Below are 16,901 nucleotides of genomic sequence, written 5' to 3' on the forward strand. Positions count from 1 at the left end.
ACATGTTTAAAAATATATTAGGAAGAGAAATTTTATATACTATAAAATTACATATAATGGAATTACATAAAACAAACAAACAAAAAGAAAAAAATGTATACCTACCCAACATAGATAAACATTAAAATATAAACATGCTACTAAAAGGAAAAGGGGGTAATAATGACTTCCAACTTTTCAGCTAATAGTTGTATATGATATGATATCAAACTTCCTCTATCACCAATCCCTTACGTTTCTATTACTGGTTAATTCTACTAATCTTCAAATCCAACTACTGAACATTTCCCCTGTTTTAGCTGTAAGAAAGCAATTACTGGTTTCCAAACTTTATTTAAATTACTCAGAGATTTCTCTCTAGTTAAGAGAGTCAACTTATCCATCTCAGTTAAATCATACAATTCCAATATCTAATCTTCCTTCGTCAGGGTTGTTTTGTCCTTCACAGCCATGATCATATATTGTGTAATTCCCCCATACTTAATCTCCACTTGTTTATCTAACAGTCCCAAAAATAAAGTTGAGGTTTCAATTTAGGATGTATCTTCAACAAATCTATGAATCAAAGTCCAAATCTTTTTCACATTATCACATGTCCACCACACATTGGTAGAACATTCCTGGTTATTCACACTTCCAGCAGACATTACTAACCCCTTTATACATCTCCAAGTATCTCAAGCATCAAATGCCAAAGGCACCTCATAAAAACTTTATTTAGGATCAAAACATAATGTAAATATTACTCCCATTGACCACATTTTCTCCCACTGACCGAGATACAATAAACAATACCATGTTATCCATTTTATCGCACACTCTTTAGCATGTGCTTCTTCCATTTCTATTGTTAATCATTTATACATTTTGCCAATCAAATGTTCCTCATCTGTACTCAGCTGTATCTAAGAACCAGTGTTTGGGCTTGTTTGTTTTTAAATTCGGAGCAGTTAGGAATTTACATGAGTCAGATAAATGAACTATCTACAATCCTCCGCATTAACAATATTGAAATCAAAGCATTGCTTTTCAACAAGGCCGAGTCTTACTGATAAAGCTTTAGGCTCCATCTGGTGGCTATGGGCCTCTAAATAAAAATGGAAGGGACTTACTGGTTTTTATCCAATTTCAAAGTTATTCAAGAGGAAGAGAAAGCAGGAGGGAGATTATTGTTCTCTCAAAATACCGGAAGCTGAAGTCATCCCATGAAACTGATGGGTGGGAAAAGCTCAGGACAGGCAAAAAGTATTTCTCACAGTGCAACATTAACTTATGGATCTCACTATCAGAAGATGTTGAGTCTGATGGCTTTAGAAAGGGGTAGGACAAATTCATGGAGGGTATGGTTACCAATGGGGACTAGCTGGGTTGTTTATAAAAGCTGCTTATACAGTCAACCCTCCATATCCACTGATTTTTTTTTAATCCACGCATTGTACCTTCAGTCTTGAGTACCAGCTGTTGGGAAAGAACAGTGATAAAGACCAATTGCTAGTGTGAGTTGTGTTTTCATTGCCACCTTGTGAACTTTGCAGAGTGGCCTGGATGGCCATTGTGGGTGATGGGATCTAGCAAAATAAAGAAGAACTGGGAAGATGTATGGCTGACAAGTGTTGAGTTTTAGGGGATCAAACTGATCACCTAGCAAGAATTAGCTCCCTCTCGCTTGCCAATTTTGTATTTATGACAGATAACATTCCCCTCAAGACCCAATGTGGTGTAGACTTGAGACCAGTGTTTGAATCCCTCCTCAGCATGGAAATCCACTGCATGGTCTTCGGCGAATCACACACTCTCAGCCCCACAAAACCATGTGATAGGTTCATCTTAGGGCCACCATGAGTTTGAAACTACTTCAAGGCACACAATAACAACAAATCATAGAGTTGGAAGAGACCACATGGGTCATCCAGTCCAACCTCTTTCTACCATGCAGGACTACACACTCAAAGTACCCCTGACAAACGGCTATCCAGCCTTGGTTGAAACAGCTCTTACTATCAAGATGTCCCCCCTAATCTCAAGGAGGAATCTATTCCACTTTAGTTTGCATTCATTGCTCTGGGTCTTATTCTCTGGAGCAGCAGAAAACAAGCTTGCTCCATCTTCACTATGACATCCTTTCAAATATTTAAACAGGACCATCATTTCTAGCACTATAACTGTGTGGTGGGTCTGGGTACCCTGATCTGTGAGGATTTCCTTGCTTTCTACTTAAACGCCCATACCTAAAAATCAATTGTGTTTCCCCCTCTTCTTTGCAGTTAAAAGGCAAGGAGAATACCTTAAGAAATATTTATTAATAGGTAAAAGCTGAACTTGCAGTGTCTTAACAGCAGCTCACAAAACCACACTGTTTTTTTAGATGGCAGCTTGCGCTGCTCACTTGGCTTCAGCTGATCGCTTTAGTCCAAGGGCACTTCAAGAAGACACCAGTGTGCAAGTGTGCTTCAGCCTAGGTGGGATATATTAGTACTTTCTTTGATTCAATAACTTTCTTGACACAAAAACGACAAGTGCTGAAATTGCCTTCACACATTTCTCCGACGCCCAGATTTCACCAGCATTCTCTTTGAAATGTCCAAAAGCTGTGAGTTTCCAGATGAAACCTGAACTTGTTGCTGTAGCAAATGGCCCATAAAATGTCCTGTTGTCTCCAATGCTGGTATACGATCCCATTGGATCCTTGCTTGGTTCTTTGTAGTGAGGTGTATTTTTCCCACTGAGAATTTGGAGCAGAGAAAAGCTGGAATGATGACCTCTTTCATTTTCTGTATGCTTATTGTCATGATACTGTTTGCTGTGATCCACCTGGACTCCCAATATTTCATCCACAAGCCCATAGGACACTGCACTCCCCAAATAAGCGGTTGCCAGGATTCTCCTTTCAAAGCCTCAAAGTCAAGGAAGGTACAGGAGAGAGAACAGAATGTCACCCTTTGGAATTCATCCTGATAAAGGAAGAACATGGCAGCCAGTGTCATGGTGGTCACTCACGACACTGTTTTGTTGTTGTAATTTTCTTTGATGGATTGAGCGGTTTGAAAAGCCTTCAAGCTGAGTGTTCCTCCTTGAATCCCCTTCTCCCCAATGAGGATGAGGCACACAGGATTGACAAGGACTACGGCGATTGCTCGGGTGCCGTTGTCCCCAACAAGTTTGGTCCGGAGATCCATAGTGTGGTAATGGGCATCTGCGTAGAGATTGTCACGTATAACCAAACACTTGAGGCCACCAAGTGTCAGCCCTTCAGTGAGAAGGATATCCCGGTTTCTGCCAAGGAGGGCTTGGATCTCTGCTTTGGTCATTCGGGCCAAGATGCCGCCTTGGTGGGCTATTAGGAGTTGCTGTTGAGCTATAGAAACAATGGCAGCATCCCAACACATGCCAGATCTCACAAAGTTATGGATGTATTGCTGCCAGACGGTCATTTGCTGATGATGAGGGTAAGCTGTTAGGCTTAAGGTTACTTTGCAACCGGTTCAGAAGTTGGGACGAAGAAAGATTCTACTTTCCGGAGCAGGTTAATGGCACCTTTCGAACCTTTAGTCTTCGGAGGAGCAGAATCAGGGAGGTGTGCTTGCTTTCCATCACACAATGTGCTTTGCCCAGGGAGATGGAGTACTTCAAGAAAAGAGGAGGTGAGGATGCTGATACTTACTGAGTGTCTTTCTTTCCAGTGTGGATTGACAAGTCCTTGGTGAATGAGGCAAGGATAATGTGGAGGCAAGTTTCTGGACTCCCAAATCCTTCTCCAGTCTCTGTGATATTTTTCCCTGGTGGTATAGCCACTGCTGATACTAATCCTCAGCTCCTTTTCATGGCCTTTTAGCTCTCAGCTCCAGATCTCTGGCAACTGGAGAGAGAACCATTGGCCTTGTTACTATGGCAGTCTTTCTGACTGTGATGTCATAAGGAACCTCTCTCCAGGATAAACCAAATCACTTTGCTTTCTGTTGGTGTTGTCTTGGCCTTGAATTTCTTAATCCTGAGAACCACCTCACATTTCAAGAGCAGTTATAGATAAATGTAACACATGCTACACATCTGTAACTGTTAGATGGGAATAAATTTCCCATAGCATTTTCCAGAATGCAGTCAAGAGTCATTATCTTCCTGCCCGCTCTGGACTAGAAGAAATGTGTTTCACTCATTTGGGGGAATCAATCTTTCTAAACCAATTTGGCCATGCTGAATCTGAAAAATCGCTTTTCCCAGGCAGGGGCTCAGAATTCGAAACGGTACCTGGGCTGATATACTAAACAACTGTTTTGTATTTCTATTGTGACAAAGCAACTTACTTACTATAAGTTGCTATGCCACAATAAAAATAGGAAGCAATAGTTCAGTTTATCTAACACTTCTCAAATGCACTTGTGCTTCAAGGGGACAAATCTAACAGAGCAGACAGCAGTGAAAGCTCCCCTTTTAAAAAAATAAAGTTTTGGGAGAGAGATACATGCAAATATGAAAGAAGAAGCCTTCCACTTGTATATTTTGATGCACATCTCTGCAATGATGAGTCAGGAGTTGTCTTCAGATTCTACAGCTGGAACAGTACAGAACCTAAATTCCTCATGAAGCACCAAATTTAGAGGAAAGGGATAACAGCCATTTTTAAAAACTGAACATCTTGTATGCTTTATTTATAGCGTATTAGTGTTAAAAGCTACAGAACAGGAGAGGTACAACTGGTGCCTTCTCTAAAAGAATGAGAGAGTAGGAGGAGGATTTAAGATGCTGAAGTGATTTGGAGAAAGAATGAGGATGCTTCAAATATGAGGAAGTCCTTAGTTATTGCAAGACCTAAACATTTGTTTTAACCTCCCCACCACCAGTATTTTTATATGGACCACTTTTAGAAGAGTCTGCTGTTTACTCATGCAATAAGTAATACAGTAGGCCTTCCACATTCGCAAGGGTTAGGGGCACAGGATTTGCAAGAAAGTGGGAAAACCACAATTAAAAAAACCCACAACTTTTTAACCTGAGAACACCTCTCTAGGAATCTCTAGATCCTCTAGCAGAAGTCTGGTCAATATCTGCCAGAATTTGACCATAGAATTATGCTGGAGGAGGCTATGCCAACGCCTCAAAAGAAAACAACACAGAAAAAGTCCTTTCGAGGAGGAACCTCTTTCACTGAGGAAAAGGGCTGTATAGAAATACAAACTACAGACAGCATAAGATCTCAGTAAAGCAAATCAAGAAATCAATTTGGATGAAAGGGATATTTCTCAAACAGATCCAAAATAGATTACCAAAACAGAGTAGAAATCAATATTGACAATATAAGAGTAAAGGTAGGAGGAAGACTTCTGCTTTTCAGGAGATTATGGCCAGAAATAACGACGGATCAATGGGTCTTGGACCTAGTGACATGCGGACACTGAATAATGTTTACCAATCCATCAAAAAGCAAATACATTCCCTCGCTAATATCAAAACAAATACAAGGGGAGAAAACAGTATGGCAAGAAATATAACATCTACTGAACGTTGGAGCGACCGAGGAAATTCCACAAACTCAGCATTACTCAGGAGTTTACTCAGTATTCTTCACAGTATGATCAACCTCCTGCAGAATTTCTCTGGAGGACCTAGTGATTCCTAGAGAGAACCTATTAATCAAATCCACAAAAGTCAAAGCCGCATATGTGGAGAGCTGACTGTAGCTCCAAAAATCTTACACGTGATTACATTTGCTCTCTTGTATCTATTACTTCTCCTTCCTCTACAACCTCTTGAAAAGCTATGATCTCTTATCTCCTCCATCCCACATACACAAGCACACTCACACCCCTTACAACTTATTTTCTTTGGCATAGGTGTTTCCAGATATCCACAAGGGTCCATTTACTATCTCAGGTGGGTGTGCTCAAGCCAGATTCCGATCCCCCTCCTACAGTTTGCATGTGGATTCTACCCCATCTCCCTAACAAAGAGTTGCCATAACCTCCCTGCACTCCAAATGAGTTGATCATCTTCCATCTCCAGGCTTTATGTGGCCGGCAAGCTCAGTACCAAGTTGGTTCTTTCAGCGCTGGCATGGAGGCTGAAGCCATCTTGGATTCCTGCATCTTCTCCAGAGCGAGTAATAGGTCAACTTGGGTAATTGGCCGCAACTGTTCCTCTTCCAAATCACTGAGCACCCAATAAAGAAAAAAGGATCTACATTGAAATAAATGTTGTCGAACTGCAGAGCTGAAACGACAGTGCAGTTATTTTGGCAAGAAATATATCTCACGTTCTCAAGACTGATGATTCCAGCAATGAACCCAATTACTATAGGTCTAAAAGTCCTTCCCCCCTCAAAAGTCCACATCCTTAGATTATGAATTTAAGCATGTTTGCCTACTTTTAAAAGTTACTGGAGAGAAATGCAATGAAGCCTCACCTTTCCTCATCACTGTCTCCATCCTCATGCAGCATGTATGCTATCTGCTTCATTTGTTGCTTTCGGATATAATCACACACTCGATACATGGCAGCATCCCGGCACAATTCCCGCAGGTCACTCCCAGTGTAGCCGTGTGTTTTCTCAGCCAGCTCTTTCAAGCTCACAGCATTGCTCATCTGTTCCAAAGACACAGTGCATCTCGAGTCAAATGTTTAGCTTCACATGGGCTCCTAGATGAGCTTGGTCTGATGGACAAGGAGGAGTCAGCAGAGCAGGGAGAGAACCAGCATTGACCAATAGCACTACACTTCAGAGAGGAGAGGTTGGTGCTCTGCCTGTTTCCACCTCTCTTTCCCTGCGGATTGTTGCCTGGCATCTGCTCCCAACAGGACCAGGCCTCCAGGTACTGTACCAGCTAACCAGATCCGTCTGTCCCCTTCCTATAAGGAGATAAAAGCTGGCTGAGATGGCAAGGCCATCCCCACAAGATGACATTTTCTCCTACAACCAAGGACAGCACCTCCTATCTTTCCAAAGTAAAAGGGAAATCTAAACTGGAAGTTTTTAAAAGCTTTTCCAGGAATGATGGAAGCTGCAGTGATTACTCTGTGCCAAAATCTGCCTGCCCTGTTTTATCCAGAGGTAGGTCAGAAAAGAGAGACTCACATTTTCGCCAGCAAGAATGAGCTTCAGAATATCCTGCCGCTGTCTTTGTGTCTACCAGAAGAAAGAAGAGAGAACAGGACTTGGTGCATACTTAGAACTAGAGGCTCATGCGTGGAGGGTAAATATTGGCTTATACTCAGAAAATGATTGAATTGATCATTTTGAAAACTTGGCAGTGTAGGAGAGGACTGGTCCTCTTCCCAGTTTTGAGGTAGAAACAACAACAAATTACTCATTCTGATAGGATTTAAGGAGGAAAGCAAATCAAGAAGTGGGCTAACATAACCTGACTATCTTTGGAAGTGGGCATATGATCTGAATCTCAGTTTGATGTGCATATTCTACCACTTGGCCTTAGAATTTACCTTGCAATTTGCCATTTTTGGGGCAGGGCAAAAGGAGATGTTCATTACCGCCTTTTGCAAGCCTTCTCCACCACAAGGAAGGCAGCACTCCATGATGTGGTTCCAAGAATGTGCCTTAGCATAATCAGTGAAAGGAGAGGTTGGTGTCCCAGATCCATGAGGATCCAGGAAAGTGTTATTACCTTTCACTGCCTAGCTCCAAAATGGCCACTGAACCAGGCAGCCCCCTGTGACCACAACCTGGCTGTGGGACATTTCCATTGGGTGGAAATATTTAAACTATAAGAATTTAGGCATGCATTTCTGTCTATGGCCTGTTACAGACAGGCCAAAATAAAGCTGCTTCAAGTTACTTTGGAGGTATGGTATTTCAATGATGCATGAATCCTAAGAGTCCAAAAGCCACACCAAAGCTGCACTCCAGTCCTTAGGACTGGAACGTGGCATTGGTGCGGCTTTTGGACTCTTAGGATGCATGCATCATTGAAATACCATATCTCCAAAGTGACTCGAAGCAGCTTTATTTTGGCCTGTCTGTAACAGGCCTATGTTATATTGCAACTTATAATATATCTTATATTGTAAAAGCCAGTATGATGTAGTGGTTTAAGTGTTGGACTATGCCTCTGGAGATCAGGGTTTTATTCCCCATTCAACCATGGAAGCCCTGGCTGAGTCACACACTCTCAGCCTCAGAAAACTCTGTGATAGGGTTGCCTTAGGGTTGCCAAAGTCATAAATGGCTTGAAGGCACACAACAATAGTTATAATTTTGGATATCTCTGTGTTAGCATAGACAAGTGTTAATGCTAATCTATCACTTTGTTTTGGCGATGTAGTTTGGCCACCCTAATGGGAGATTCTACTGTGGAAAGTAGAGATAGATGTGGAGCAGATGTGAACAGAATTTGCAAAGTGGGGGGTAAGGGTTGCTTACAGGGAGACCAATCTGGAAGGTAGTTGGCATTCTCCTCAGAATGGCCGGATCCACATCTTGGGGTCTATTGGTTGCTCCGAGCACCATGACCTGAAATGCAACAAAAGTGGGCCATGATAATTTTTAATTTGCTTTAATTGATTCAAACAATCTGTATATGAATAAAACACAAACTTTAAAGAAAAAGGTAAATTTTTTAGATTATTAATGAGCACGACCAGCATCTTAAATCAGGCATTCGATAGAATAAAAAATATACTTTTAAAAAGATACAGAGCTTATGGTACCCACCACAACAGGGAAAGAGAGAGAGACCTAGCATAGGTCATAGCATTTAAATGCAAGACATTCATTAATCAGGGAACAGCTACATGCTGACAACCAACCATAAATCCCATCACCTCTCTCAGGCAACAGGTTGCTCACAACCAACCTTTCCAGATAGATGCAACCTCGTGTTCATAATTTGTATTGCCTGATAACCTCAGACTTTGCTCTGTTTACAGACTACACTTTTGGATAGCCCTTTTGGAGATCCTCTCATTTGGACTGATTGTTTGACTGTCCCTGACGCAGACTGACCTGAGTATTCTGCTATATCAATCTTGCTGGTGAGACACCAGAACAGGACAATTTTATAATTTCAGGCTGCTTATGAAATTCTCAGCCCTTGCACACTGTTGTGCAAATAGAAATCATGTTCTGGGATGGCAAGCACTTCATGTACAATATCTGTAGTGGGCACTCCCATAAAACAGTAACTTCAAGGCTTTTCACTTTGCCAACACCGAGTAGGATTTTGGCCCTTGTATCAATAGGATTCCATCTTATTCTAATCTCTGGACAGACTCCCAACACAGGGGGTGATGTATGCCAACCCTGGATCTGGGCTTTATAATTTTCTGAACATCTGATACCAGGGTGCCACAGATGGATTGAACTCTTAAAATGTGGTTTAAGGAGGAAGGATCCATCTCTGGCCAGTACTGTATTAATGGAGGCTGTGATTCCTGCTAGGCAGTACCTGGCAGCTGGGCCCAGTCTCCAGGCCATCCCAGAGGCTCATGAATTCAGCTTTCATCATGGCAGTGGCTTCATGGTCAGCCTCAGAGCGATTCCTCAGGAAAGCATCTGTCAGGAAGGATAACAAGAATGATTGGGCAAAAAGTCTGGGCATCTTCCTTTCTCCTTGTGCCAGGGCTGGGCAACTCCAGAGAGGAAAGGGGCATTTTTCACCAGGCCACCTGACACTCTGTTTTCCAAATTTTTGCCTTGCTCTTTTGATTTTTTAAAAAAGTTTAAGGGACATGGGGGACTGGGGTGGCAAAACCTGTTTTTAGCAGCAGTATTGATCCATTTTGATCAGTCTGGGGGGAGAAAAATTGTCCAATGCTTTTAAAATCAGGGGATCCTGGGGCTTCAGATGGCTTTAGGAGCCCTAAGCACTACTAGCAGCCTGCAGTAACCAGCCCTGCCCTATAAGTCAGAGTCAATTTAAAGACACATAACAAGCCACTACCAAAATGTTGCTCCTGGTAGAAATGAAAACTACTGAAGCTGTTTTGGTAATATGGATCCACATAACTACCTGAACTTTTGTGTTTTTCTTAGAGGCATGACTATAAAGGGTTGTTGTGATAAATGCCTATCTTTCCAATTTGCCATCCCGCTACTGCTGATGACTCAGGTGGAACATTAAAAGTCAGAACAGATCTTTAAGCAACAATGGTAGGATATGGAAGACATGGATACAGGAGTTACCTATTTCATCTATGAAAATGATGCAGGGTTGGATCTTTGTTGCCAGAGAGAAAACTGCAGCTGTGAGCTTCTGCGACTCTCCGTACCATTTGTCTGTCAGGGTAGACGCTTGTAGGTTTATGAACCTGCATCCTGATGCCTGGGCAGTTGCTTTGGCAAGGAGGGTTTTGCCGCAGCCCGGAGGACCGTAAAGTAAGACACCTGGTTAAATATAAAGGCATAAACACTAATTCAGTGTCTCCTCCTCTTGATCTGATAATGCTGTTAGTTTTGCTTATCTTTGCTCCAATATTTTCTCCAAGAGAAAATCTAGACTGACTTCTTAAGTCCCTATACTGGGAGGAAGGCAGGATATAAATAAACATTAACATAATAATAATAAACTGAGACTGTAGTAGTTTAGACATATGAGAAGATATGACTCATTAGAAAAAGCACTTATTCTGGGTAAGATAGAAGGTAGTAGGAAAAGAAAAAGACCACATTACAGGTGGATAAACTTAATAAGGAAGCCATGGTCCTAAGTCTGCAAGACCTAAGCAGGGCTGGTGATGATAAGGCATCTTGGAGGTCTCATTCATGTTGTTGTTGTGTGCCTTCAAGTCATTTCCTACTTATAGTGACTCTAAGGAGAGCCTATTATGGGGTTTTCTTTACAAGATTTGTTCAGAGGAGCTTTGCCCTTGTCTTCCCCTGAGGCTGAGAGGCTGTCTCGTCTAGGCCTACATAAGTAAGGGTTCAGTTCCCTGCTTGGCCATTAAACTCACTGGGTGTCCTTGGGCAAGTCACACAATCACAGCCTCAGTGGAAGGCAATGGCAACTTCCTCTGACCAAATCTTGCCAAAAAATCCCATGACAGGTTCGCTTTATGGTCATCATAAGTCAGAAACAACTTGAAGGCACACAACAAACAAAATAATTTTCATCCTAAGAGAGCACATGGCATACTACCGCTTCTCTTTCCATTTGCTGAGCACTTGATTCTGCTGCCCACTGGGAAGGATACCATTCTTAATAATATTCAGTCCCTATTTAGGTGGCCCTCAAGTAAGGAGCCAACCCTCCTGGGAAATCTAGGCTCTCACAAAAGACTGTAGAAGGCACTTCTTAAACATCTGGGGCAGAGAGGGTGAATTCATCACTTGCATCCTCCTCCCAAAACATACCTCTTGGGGGCTGGCAGAGCGTAGAGTGCCGAAACAAGTGCCTCTTTTGGAACGGCAGGATCACCGTGTCCTGGAGGTCATTGACTGTCTCGTCTAGGCCTGCAATGTCCTTCCAAGAGACCTGTGGATGAGAGGAGCTATGAGGATTGTTCAGATGGCAGAGATGAAAGACCTGGGGTTTGTCTTCACTGGCCAGAAAATCTGGAGTATTCGGGCCCCAAATTGCCTCCATTACCTAAGCTCTCTCTGCAGCCATGAGAAGTGGTTGCCTTCTGACACAATCCCCATTTGTCACCTAGAGCTGCCACTGAGATCACAACAAGATCCCCATCCATGTTATTGATGCTGGGCACCTCATTCTGACCGCACAGCGACAGACTTCTTGCAGGGACTGCGTGGGAAGGCAGGTGCCCATTGTAACTGCAAAGAGAGACGAAAACCTGGAGCAAAAGGTAAGGTTAAGGAGATGAAAGACCAAATGGGGTGCAAACATCATGGAGACAGTGTGCACCAGATTTGGAGTTTTGGCCCTGCATCAGATAAACTGTGAGCCAGTGGGATGGAATTGGAGGCAATAACCCATGTAGACAAACCCTTGGTCTTTCCGATTCCAAGTACTTAAATGCTGCATTCAGCTGCACTTTCTAAGATTTCCTTTTCCTTCCTTTTCCTTTGCGCCAGGAAGATGGGGTGAGAATCCCAACAGGGCTCTGAGAAGGCAATGGAAGCGAAACTAGCAGATTTTCACAAGCCTAAATCTAAGAGATGGAGTAGCCTCCCATCTTACCTTTATGTCTCTTGGAACCACCAAGTGAGTGGCAATGGTCATCTCATGTTCTGTCAGCTTGAGCTTCTCCACTCCAATCTGTTTCATCAAGTGTTTTGCCTGTTGCCAAAGGAAATCAAAAATAAGGGTCTGAATTCTGGTCCTGGCTGCGATTTGAATGTGAGCATCAGCACAGAATACTGAAACTGTAATGAAGGGCTCTTCATACTGACTTGGGCCCAGCACTCTGAAATAGCTGCCCAATATATGGAACTTGGCACCGCTTTAAATGCCATGGCTCTAAATATTAGTTATCAGATGAAATCACAGATCTGTTTGCTAAATATGACAAATAGGATCTCAAAAAAAGACGAGCAGAAGAACTGGAAATTAGTTCTATATATGATTACAGCCGATTGAATTTTGATCACTGCGTACCTTTTTCTTTAACTGTATCCTCTGCTTCCGAGTCGGATCCAGGGCATCGGAGACCCACTTGATGCTGAAATAGGTGGCGGCCCCAAAAATAGTCAGGCGGAGGAGAACGCCAAAAGCTTCGTTCCGCGTCAATGGCCGGATCAGGAGGTCCTTGTACAATTCCCCAAGCCACATTGCTTTGGTGTTTCTATTGCCCAGATCTGAAGGCGAACTAGATTTCTTTCCTAAAACAAAAATAGAGGACACGTTGAAATAGTTAAAGATTATTCAAAATATATGATACTTTACTATATAAATAAGAAACAGAAAACACATGCAATGACGTTGTTGTTGTTGTGTGCCTCCAAGTCGTTTCTGACTTATGGCAACCCTGTTATGGGGTTTTCTTGACAACTTTCTTCAGAGAGGTTTTGCCATCGCCATCCTCTGTGGCTGAGAAAATGTGACTTTGCCCTGGCCTCCAGAGTCATAGTCCAGCACATACAATGACATAAATGTCCTAAATGCTATAATTCAGAGAAATACTAAGAGGTTGTAGATGAGGAAATAATGGTCCCGATACGTTATGAATGATGGTCCTAATATGACAATCCACATTTCAAAAATGTCTTATAAAAGCTATTATAATTTTGGATGAATGCTAACTTAGCTACATTTAAATTGGAACGAATGTACATGGGACATAGTGTATGCATATGTTTCATGTTTGTGCTTGTGCTTTTTATTCACTGTTGTTTTTTTAAATTTGATAATAAAAATTCTTTTTAAAATATCTTCAAAATATAGGGTGTAACCATTTCATGAAAGTGAGTGTTGCTGTGCTGATAAATGATAAATATCACCAAGGACCAAAATCAGAAGCCCAGTCGGTTTACAACTCTCAAGCGAGATTCTATCGGCTATTTTGATCTCATTGTGGTCCGCTTTAGAATTCAGTAACTCCTCTGTGGTCACTAGGTTTGTTGTTGATGTTGTTGTTGTTAACTGCCTTTGATTTGGTGCTGGCCATGGTGTCTCTTTGGCTGGGACACCTCCAGGACCCTCTGTCCTCCTCTGCTCTGCTCAGGTCCTGCAAAGTCATCCCCGTGGCCTCCTTGATAAAGTCCATCCATCTAGCATGCAGCCTTCCTCGCTTTCTACTTCACCTTTCCTAGCATTATTATCTTTTTAGTAAGTCACGCCTTCTCATGACATGTCCAAAGTACAACAGATCTCCAGGAGATCTCTGGCTTGATCTGCTCTAGGACCCATTTGTTTGTCCAAGGGGAGAAAGAAGAAGAAGAGGAGGAGGAGGAAAGGAAGAGAAAAAAGACTAAGAGGAGGAAGAGAAGAAGAGGAAGAAGAGGAGGAAGAGGAAAAGAGGAGGAGGAGGAGGAGGAGGCAAGGAACAGAAAAAAGACTAAGAGGAGGAAGAGAAGAAGAGGAAGAAGAGGAGGAAGAGGAAAACAGAAGAGAAGGAGGAAGAGGAAAAGAGGAGGAAAGAAGAGGAAGAGGAGGAGGAGATAGAGGAAAAGAGGAGGAAAAGAAGCAGAAGAAGAGGAGGAAAGGAAGAGAAGAGAACAAGAGGAAGGAGAGGAGGAGGAGGAGGAGGAGGAGGAAGAACAAAAAAAGAGGAAAAGAGGAGGAAAAGAAGAGGAGGAAGAGGAAAAGAGGAGGAGGAAAGGAAGAGGAAAAAGAGTAAGAAAAGGAAGGAGAGGAGGAAGAGGAAGAGTAAAAGAGGAGGAAAAGAAGCGGTAGAAGAGGAAGAGGAAAGGAAGAGAAAAAAGACTAAGAGGAGGAGGAAGAGGAAAATGAAGAGGAGGAGGAGGAAGAAAAAGGAGGAGAAACAAGCAGAGGGGGGAAAAGACGAGGAGGAGGAGGAGGAGGAGAAAATAAGGGAAGGTGAGAAAGACCTGGAAGAGGAGGAGGAGGAGAAAAGGGAAGAGGAGGAAGAAGAAGAAGACTAGAAAGAGGAAGAAATAGAAGCAATGGAGAAGAGGAAGGAGCAGAAGAGAGAAGAGGAGGAGGAGGAGGAGGGAGAGGGAGCAATGAAATAGGAGGAAGCTCCCAGCCGGGGATGCCCTTTGCGCATCAGCATCCTCAGCATCCTCCTCCTAAACCTGGGCTCAGGGGAAGCAAAGGGGGGAAAGCAAAGGAGGAGATCCTCACCTGCCCTTCCTTCCTTCCTTCCTTCCTTCCTTCCTTGTGGCTCCTCTGGCAAAAGCTTCCGCGAGGCAACAAGAGCCTGGGCGAGATCCTTCCCATCTGCAGCCTCTCTGCCTAGACTCAGGATGGAAGGCTGCAAAAGAAGAGGCTGCTTCTTCTGATGGGGAGCATCACTTTGGCTGCCCTGCTGGCTCCATCCAACATCCCACACAATCCTGGGGCCTGCAGTTTGGGTGAGAGAGGCACACACCATTTGTCAAACTACACATCCCAGTGTTTTGTGCCTTTTAAAAAACAACAACTACACATCCCAGGATCCCAGAGGCTGATGCTGCAACACTTAAAAGCAGCTTAGAGATGCACCCCCATTGCAGGGGCCCAGCCCTGCTCATCACTGTAGTATGAAGTTGTGTATCGCTGACATTGTGTGTTGCTGACACTGGCTGCATCTACACCACAGAATTAATGCAGTTTGACGCCGCCGCTTCAGCTGGCATGGCTCATTGCCAAGGGATCCAGGGATTTGGAGTTGGGTGAGATGTTTAGCCCTCTCTGTCCAGAGCCACAGCAAACTGCACATCCCAGGACCCCATAGCATGGGACCATGGCAACTGAAGCAGTCTCAAACTGCATTATTTCTGCAATGCGGATGCAGCCTTGGAAGGCCAGTGCTCTAAGCACTGCACCGTCAGGGATGCTTGGATTGAGAGTTCCTGCATGGCAGAATGTGGTTGGACCAGATGGCCCTTGGGGTCCCTTCCAACTCTGTGGTTCTATGGATGACCTCTTGGGGGGGGTCTCCTCCAAATCTATGGTTCTATGGCCCTTATCACACGAGCAAAATGTGAAGTTAGTCCAGGGTCAATGTGAAGGCAATGCAGGAGCAATCATGGGGTTCCAGGTTTGTTTATCACATGACGCCAAACGCAATCAGGAGTCATTCCAGGGTTAGGTAAATTCACGGGGAAAGAGGATTGACCTAACCCTGGAATGACCCCCGATTGTGTTTAAGATGGCTCCTGATTGAAACCCCATGGTTGCTGCTGCATTGTCTTCACATTGGCCCTGGGATAACTTCAGATTTGTGTGATAAGGGCCTATGGTTCTTCTGGGACTGCTTCAGAGACTGCCTTCTTTGAACAGAGGCTGGGTGGCCATGTGTTGGGGGCTGCTTTGACTGTGTATTCCTGCATGGCAAGAATGGGGTTGGACTAAAGGACCCATAGGATTCTATGAGGGTCCCTTTTCCTCAGTCCATCATGAGGAGATCCAGGGGATCTACTCCCCTCAGACCCCCATTTCACTTTTAAGGTAACTGTTCCTTTAAGAAAAAACAGGCTAAGTGCCTTCCAACTGCCAAACCTTCCTGAGGGGCGGGGCTTCAAATTCAAATATAAACACTAACGTCATCCAATTTTTAAAAAAACCACCCTTTAAAGTTAGGCCACGCCCTGAGGCCCTTCCAGAGAGTTCCCTCGGGCTAAACCATTTATTAAAGGGGGGAATGAAATATTAGATTAAAGAGAAACGCTAATACAACTCGGCTAGATGTCACTGAGTGTCGTTGTGAGGGGAACAAAAGTTAAACTGTTGCTACTTAGGAGCCATGTCACTGAGAAAAAGGAAGATGTCTCCTCATTTTTCTCTTTTTCTCCCCCTTACATAAAACTTGGTTTGTTCTTATGCTGAAGGAGGGACGGTGGGCGGGCTATTTCGAAGGATTGACCAATAAGAAGTTAGATTTTTTTAAGTGATTGAGGAAGAGACCAATCAGAGAGGAAGGTTGCCTCATTCTCCTCCCCCGTATGTGATTTTGCCAGGCCTTATGCTGAAGGAGGGGAAAGGTGGGCGGGCTATTCCGACCTATCGTCCAATAAGAAGACAGATTTGTGTTAAGTGATTGAAGAAGAGGCCAATCGGAGAGGAAAAATCCCTCCAACTTCTTCCTTGCTTTTTATCCTGAAGGAGGTGACAAAAGGGCGGGCTATTCCTACCCGTCGTCCAATAAGGAGACAGATTTCCGTTAAGTGATTGGTTAAGGGGCCAATCCGCGGAGGCGTGAGGGTGTGGTCGCTTTTTGCCGCCTGGCTTAGGCGTGAGTTGCGTGGCTGGAGCCTCGAGGATCTCTTGAGGGAGGAAAAGCAGGCGTTGAAGCGTCGTCGTTGTCCCCAAAGGAGAAGACTGGAACGGAGCCGTCGCGGTGAGTAGCAGAGGCTGCGTCCGCACGGGAGAGAGAACCCGGTTTGGCACCGCTTC

General features: G+C 43.6%; 2 protein-coding genes and 1 pseudogene across 5 annotated transcripts in view; 1 reads left to right on the forward strand and 2 right to left on the reverse strand.

The window, feature by feature from the left end:
• Window positions 1-146: 146 nt before the first annotated feature.
• On the reverse strand, window positions 147-12,720 carry LOC149306758 (outer mitochondrial transmembrane helix translocase-like). 3 transcript variants are annotated; one of them, XM_089537341.1, is made up of 9 exons: window positions 12,501-12,720; window positions 12,084-12,182; window positions 11,297-11,417; window positions 10,130-10,330; window positions 9,393-9,499; window positions 8,369-8,458; window positions 7,067-7,117; window positions 6,398-6,576; window positions 147-6,144 (listed from the first exon to the last, which is right to left on the reverse strand). In XM_089537341.1, exons 1-9 carry the CDS (start codon window positions 12,672-12,674, stop codon window positions 6,018-6,020), a joined length of 1,149 nt encoding a protein of 382 aa, XP_089393467.1. In that variant the 5' UTR covers window positions 12,675-12,720; the 3' UTR covers window positions 147-6,017. The 3 variants fall into 3 exon arrangements, with proteins under 3 accessions (XP_089393467.1, XP_089393468.1, XP_089393469.1); XM_089537342.1 differs by lacking the exon at window positions 7,067-7,117; XM_089537343.1 differs by lacking the exons at window positions 147-6,144; window positions 6,398-6,576 and adding an exon at window positions 6,626-6,840.
• LOC149306759 (profilin-2 pseudogene) lies at window positions 2,994-3,431 on the reverse strand (annotated as a pseudogene).
• A 1,887-nt stretch (window positions 12,721-14,607) lies between the features above and the next one.
• The window catches only part of PIWIL2 (piwi like RNA-mediated gene silencing 2), a 31,240-nt gene continuing 28,946 nt past the window's right edge, over window positions 14,608-16,901 (forward strand). Inside the window, exons 1-2 of one of the 2 annotated variants that reach the window (XM_089537339.1) lie at window positions 14,608-14,878; window positions 16,611-16,845. The gene's annotated coding sequence lies outside the window, so the exon portion shown is untranslated. The remainder of the gene's footprint in view (window positions 14,879-16,610; window positions 16,846-16,901) is intronic. The other variant, XM_089537338.1, reaches the window with a different exon arrangement.

Source organism: Sceloporus occidentalis, unplaced genomic scaffold (assembly GCF_023333645.1).
Source record: "Sceloporus occidentalis isolate IW3139 unplaced genomic scaffold, rSceOcc1.0.p SCAF_9, whole genome shotgun sequence".
Taxonomy (NCBI): domain Eukaryota; kingdom Metazoa; phylum Chordata; class Lepidosauria; order Squamata; family Phrynosomatidae; genus Sceloporus; species Sceloporus occidentalis.

Excerpts from the sequence above, each read along its gene's own strand:
- LOC149306758 (XM_089537341.1), bottom strand. The coding sequence starts at position 12,674 with ATGTGGCTTGGGGAATTGTACAAGGACCTCCTGATCCGGCCATTGACG. Across the intron at positions 11,418-12,083 it reads TGGTTCCAAGAGACATAAAG|GTCTCTTGGAAGGACATTGC; the intron begins GTAAGATGGGAG and ends TCTCATCCACAG. Across the intron at positions 6,145-6,397 it reads GGAGACAGTGATGAGGAAAG|TGATTTGGAAGAGGAACAGT; the intron begins GTGAGGCTTCAT and ends TTGGGTGCTCAG.